At 55.9% G+C, this 5,474-nt stretch overlaps 1 protein-coding gene across 1 annotated transcript; it reads left to right on the forward strand.

Moving 5' to 3' along the window:
* The first annotated feature begins 2,055 nt into the window (after positions 1–2,055).
* On the forward strand, positions 2,056–4,789 carry FOXD3 (forkhead box D3). Its single transcript, XM_019731460.3, has one exon. The coding sequence runs from the start codon at positions 2,717–2,719 to the stop codon at positions 4,160–4,162; it is 1,446 nt and encodes a 481-aa protein (XP_019587019.1). The 5' UTR covers positions 2,056–2,716; the 3' UTR covers positions 4,163–4,789.
* The last annotated feature ends 685 nt before the right edge of the window (positions 4,790–5,474 follow it).

The following is a 5,474-nucleotide window of genomic DNA, read 5'->3' on the forward strand; positions in this document are numbered from 1 at the left end:
AATTTCGGTTTCCTTTTTTTTTGTTTGTTTTTGTCCTTCGGACCTTCCTTTTGTAAGGACTGGGTTGCTCAGACAGTTGCAGCCGCGACCTCTGCAGCTGGGGGAAGTGGGTGGCCAGCTCGCCGCTCTGGTCGGTTTCACCCGAGGCTGTCTAGATGGCATCGTAATCGGTTCGGAGCCTGCGGGCCACAAAGCGGTGCAGCTGCGGAAATCAACTCAGAGATGCATTTTTAGGGTCAGGTGCAACCGGGGAATCATTTAAATACAAAAAAAACCTTGGAGTTTCGCGGGCATCTCAGGATGGAGTAACTACCCCTACTCTCCGCCCATTCCCAACCTGGAACGTCCTGCGGAGTGGGGAATCCAATGACCTAATGTTATATCCAGGAAATTATGGAGATGAAAGTCAATCTGTGTGTCGCACTGCCTATAATGAAGTAAGTTTACGGATTTTGGTTTTAGCTTTTTTTTTTTTTTTTTTTCTGGTGTGTCTAGGCCAAAGAAAGAGGGGGTCGTAGGTGAAAGAGACTACAGACTGAGGGAACCCGAAGCACCACTGTCCATTAGGAATCAAATCAGTTTCCTATTATCTTCTGTAAATATTTCACTAATTATTTCCTCTCGGACCTCCTCCCCTTGTGCTCTCAGCTCTGGTGAGGCCGGCATTCCCCTCCCAGGCCTCAGCGGATAGACTGGGCTGGGTTTCTAGGAGCCGGTCACACCCGGTAGGCGCTTGCCGCTCGCTCTAAGGCGGCCTAAAAATACCGGAGGGAAGAGGAGGCGCACCGCAGATTCTCCGGGTCAGAAGCACTATTCGGAGGTGCGAGGTCAACGCGCCCCAGCAATGCCATACATTGGGCGTCGGTTTTCGGTCCCCCTTCCCAATCCCAGTTAAATCCCCAGTGTTTCCTACCATCACTGACTTTCCTTGCCCGGGAAACTCGCTGTGCACTGGCCGCATCCTCGCCTCCTCCTCCACCCGCTTTTCTGATGGTTTCCGAGGAAGTTAAATCTTGGAGGGTTTATCTAAGTCCTAAGAGGAAAGAATCCAGGTTAGTTAGCAGCAACTGAGAGCCTAGGCCGCCAGCATGCCCCAGGCCGACCCCGCTCCCAGGTGGCTGGGCTCCGCCGCAAGGGAAGTCACACCTCCGGCTCCCAGCGTTGTTCTGCCATCCCAGCCCCCGCGCGGCGTCTAATCTAAAGGCCGAAAGCTTTCTTCCCTGCCCCACTTGACTTACCCAGGCCGCGGCCAATCCCGGCTCCTTCCCCAGCACCTCATTTCCGACTTTTTCACATGCTAAGTCGTTTAACAACTCCCAGCAGCTAGTTAGGCTTCTTTATTTATAGGTTCCCTGTTATATTACGTCGTTTTTATTTCTCTCGGCAACTATTCTAATAGATTAATCAATAGACATTTTCTGACCTCCGGGAACCCCAGCTGATGCTGTTCTGGCGGCGCAGAAAAAAATACATTATATGTGTGTGTGTGTGTGTGTATATATATATATATATACACACACACACACACACATATATATATGTATATAAACATGCCCACATCGAGCCAGGAAAGCGAAGGCCGGACCCCGGTGGTCTGGCTTTGGGGGGAGGGGGAGCGCTTCCCTTCAGTAGGTGTTTCCGCCGAATGAGCGCTGAGGCAGTGTGTGTGTGTGTGTGTGTGGGGGGGGGGGGGGCGTCTGGAGTCTAATTCAAAACGGAGCCGGGAGTGCAGCCCTTGCTCGTTAAAGCTAAAAAGAATTAAAACCAAAAAACAAAACAGAGGCTACTAAGTTTTTCTTTAAAAAAAATAGAGTGGGAATCTCGTTCTCTGTTGCCCAGTCCCTGCCCAAAGAGTTTGGGTAAAAGGATAAGGGGCAAGGCAGAGGGGGCGGAAAGGCCAGGACAGCTTGAGCTGCCAGGTCCCGCGGACGCTCCCAGGCCCACGCCCTCACTCGCTCACACCCACTCTACCGCACCCACACCCACAGACTCCCTCGACCCCTACACTGGGCTTCAGCCTAGGCTGAGGTCCCCGGGCAGGCCAGGACGCCTTCGGGACCCGCGGGATGCTGGCGCACGGTGAGGCTCAGAGTTGCGGGTCCCTCGTCCCTTTGTTGACAATTCCCTGAACCAACTTGAGTTTGGCCGGCTCAGCCGCTGCCCTGACGTCACGCGCGGTCACGTGGCCCCGCCTCCCGCTGGATCTTTAAGTAGAAAGTAATCTATCAGGCCAGTCCTTAAAACGGGACTTTCGACTACTGGGGCTTCGGCGTCCCTGACACCCCCCGCCCCTCGTTGCCCCTGTCCGCGCCCTCCTGAGCTGCTCGGCGCCCGGCGTCCCGCGCCCGCCTGCACAGCTCCTGTTCCCCACGCGCGGCCCAGAGGCCAAGGAAGGCAGGCGAAGTGAGGGGGCGCGGCGTGGAGAAGCCGCCGGGGCCGGGAGAGGCAGCGAGCACCTAGTACCGAGCGCCAGAGAAAGCAGGAGTTTGCGAAGCGCGGCCGCGGGGGGCGGACCGCAGCGCCCGCCGCACGATGCCGGGCCGCTGAGTGTGAGCCAAGCCGGGAGGGCCCCGAGCCACCTACTGCCCCTTCCCATCTCCCAGTACCACATCTTTCGGGGGCGCCCAAGCCCCTTTTCCCTGAGCTCCGCGGCAGCTCCCACGACCCCCGTCGCCTGCTGCTCCTTCCCCGCCGCCGCCACCAACCCCGCGGAGGGATGACCCTCTCCGGCGGCGGCAGCGCTAGCGACATGTCCGGCCAGACGGTGCTGACGGCCGAGGACGTGGACATCGATGTGGTGGGCGAGGGCGACGACGGGCTGGAGGAGAAGGACAGCGACGCGGGCTGCGATAGCCCTTCGGGGCCGCCAGAGCTGCGCCTGGACGAGGCGGACGAGGTGACGCCGGCAGCTCCCCACCATGGGCAGCCTCAGCCGCCGCACCAGCAGCCCCTGGCATTGCCCAAGGAGGCGGCTGGAGCCGGGGCCGGGCCAGGGGGAGAGGCGGGTGCGTCTGAGGCCGACGGCTGCAAGGGCGGCGTTGGCGGCGAGGAGGGCGGCGGGAGCGGCGGTGGGCCTGGGTCGGGCAGCGGTGCGGCGGGCGGCCTGGCCCCGAGCAAGCCCAAGAACAGCCTGGTGAAGCCGCCCTACTCGTACATCGCGCTCATCACCATGGCCATCCTGCAGAGCCCGCAGAAGAAACTGACCCTGAGCGGCATCTGCGAGTTCATCAGCAACCGCTTCCCCTACTACCGGGAGAAGTTCCCCGCCTGGCAGAACAGCATCCGCCACAACCTCTCGCTCAACGACTGTTTCGTTAAGATCCCCCGCGAGCCGGGCAACCCGGGAAAGGGCAACTACTGGACCCTGGACCCGCAGTCCGAGGACATGTTCGACAACGGCAGCTTCCTGCGGCGCCGGAAACGCTTCAAGCGCCACCAGCAGGAGCACCTGCGCGAGCAGACGGCGCTCATGATGCAGAGCTTCGGCGCCTACAGCCTGGCGGCGGCTGCGGGCGCCGCGGGGCCCTACGGCCGCCCCTACGGTCTTCACCCCGCGGCCGCAGCGGGCGCCTACTCGCACCCGGCTGCCGCGGCTGCCGCGGCTGCGGCTGCGGCGCTCCAGTACCCGTACGCGCTGCCGCCGGTGGCACCCGTGCTGCCGCCCGCCGTGCCGCTTCTGCCCTCGGGTGACCTGGGCCGCAAAGCGGCCGCCTTCGGCTCTCAGCTTGGCCCCGGCCTGCAGCTGCAGCTCAACAGCCTGGGAGCTGCCGCGGCCGCCGCGGGCACGGCGGGAGCTGCGGGCTCCACGGCGTCGCTCATCAAGTCTGAGCCGAGCGCGCGGCCGTCGTTCAGCATCGAGAACATCATTGGAGGGGGGCCCCCGGCGCCTGGGGGCTCCACGGCGGGCGCTGGGAGCGCTGGGGTAACTGGGGGCACCGCGGGTGGCGGGAGCGGCGGCGCGGCGCAGTCCTTCCTGCGGCCGCCGGGTACCGTGCAATCAGCAGCGCTCATGGCCGCGCACCAGCCACTGTCACTGAGCCGGACGACGGCCACCATCGCGCCCATTCTGAGCGTGCCGCTCTCTGGACAGTTCCTGCAGCCCGCAGCCTCGGCCGCCGCCGCCGCTGCCGCCGCAGCGCAAGCCAAGTGGCCCGCACAATAGGGACGCGCAGGTGGCGGGGACGCTGGGCCCGGCGGCGGCCCCCGGCGGCGGCTGCACTTCCTGGCTGGGCGCCCCGCCCCGGTCCCGGCCCCCCTGCCCAATCCCGGACTCGGCCTTTTCTCTATTTCCTCCCCCCGACCCCTCAACACTGACCTCCGCGGCTTCCACCCTCTTGCGAACACCTAGGTTGGGAGCAAACTCTTACTGCGTGCCCGCCGGGAATAGCTTTCCGTACAGGTAAAACCGAAAACCTAATTTTCCAAAAATGTACCCTGACGGCGCCTGCTCGCAGTACCGTGGGGATGGGAGGGAAATTCTTTGTACATATTTGTATAAAAATTATTGACTTTCCTTTTGGGGTTTTTATTTTTTTAAGAAAAAAACAAATTCAGTAGATTTAGAGCTCTGAACTTTCATTTTTTTTGAAGGTTCACTCTCCACAGTTTTATGTGAGAAATAAATGTATAGAGACGTTGGGAGATTTTAAATATAAAAAAAATTTTCAAAAGGCGAGAAGTGTCATTCTATTATAAAAGTCTGTTTATATATGAATGAATATATATGGTATTCTAAATGTTATTCCATCGTGTTGTACACAACTTTGTAAATAAATTTTTAAAATGCTCAGCCTAGTGTATCATTTAGGTGTCTTGATAAATGACAAGATTTTAAAATGGTATTTGCATTTCATCTTCCCCAGAAATTCAAGGAATTTCAAGTAATGACCTTTCCAAACTTTGCTAATTCATAATTTGATTGTAAGAAAAATTTAATTGGCAAAAGTAAAGAATATGCCTAATTTAAATAGTATTAATATTTTTCTTTTAGTTTTTCACATAAAACCGGGATGTGGGCAATGATCTCATTCATATCAATCCACTAAATCTAAATGACCAGATATTTCTGTAGATAAAATAAGCTGCCATTAAAAAAACCAACCTTAGTCTATACAACTGGCACAATCTTAAATTTTTTAAAACACCAATTTATATTTTTTTACAATGAAGAATTGCCAAATGCGAGTTTTTGATCATTTCACTTGTCCTTTTAAAATAATGTAAATTCCAAACATCCCCCATTTTAGCGTTTAAATCTTAGGTTTTGAAATTACTAGAAAACCAAAGTGGAAGTGGTAAATAAACCCAGCTGACTTTCTAAAAGTATGTTACAGCAGTTTAAATTTTGCAGTGGAATTGTATTATATTAACCTGGTAGATAATACATAGTTGTTTTCTTCTTTCATATTATTTTCAAATAAGCTACCTCTTTTCTATGGCAATAATCGATCCATAACATAAATTTCTGAAGGATT

Source organism: Rhinolophus sinicus, chromosome 14 (genome assembly GCF_057876585.1).
Source record: "Rhinolophus sinicus isolate RSI-liver-muscle chromosome 14, RSI-T2T, whole genome shotgun sequence".
Classification (NCBI taxonomy): Eukaryota; Metazoa; Chordata; class Mammalia; order Chiroptera; family Rhinolophidae; genus Rhinolophus; species Rhinolophus sinicus.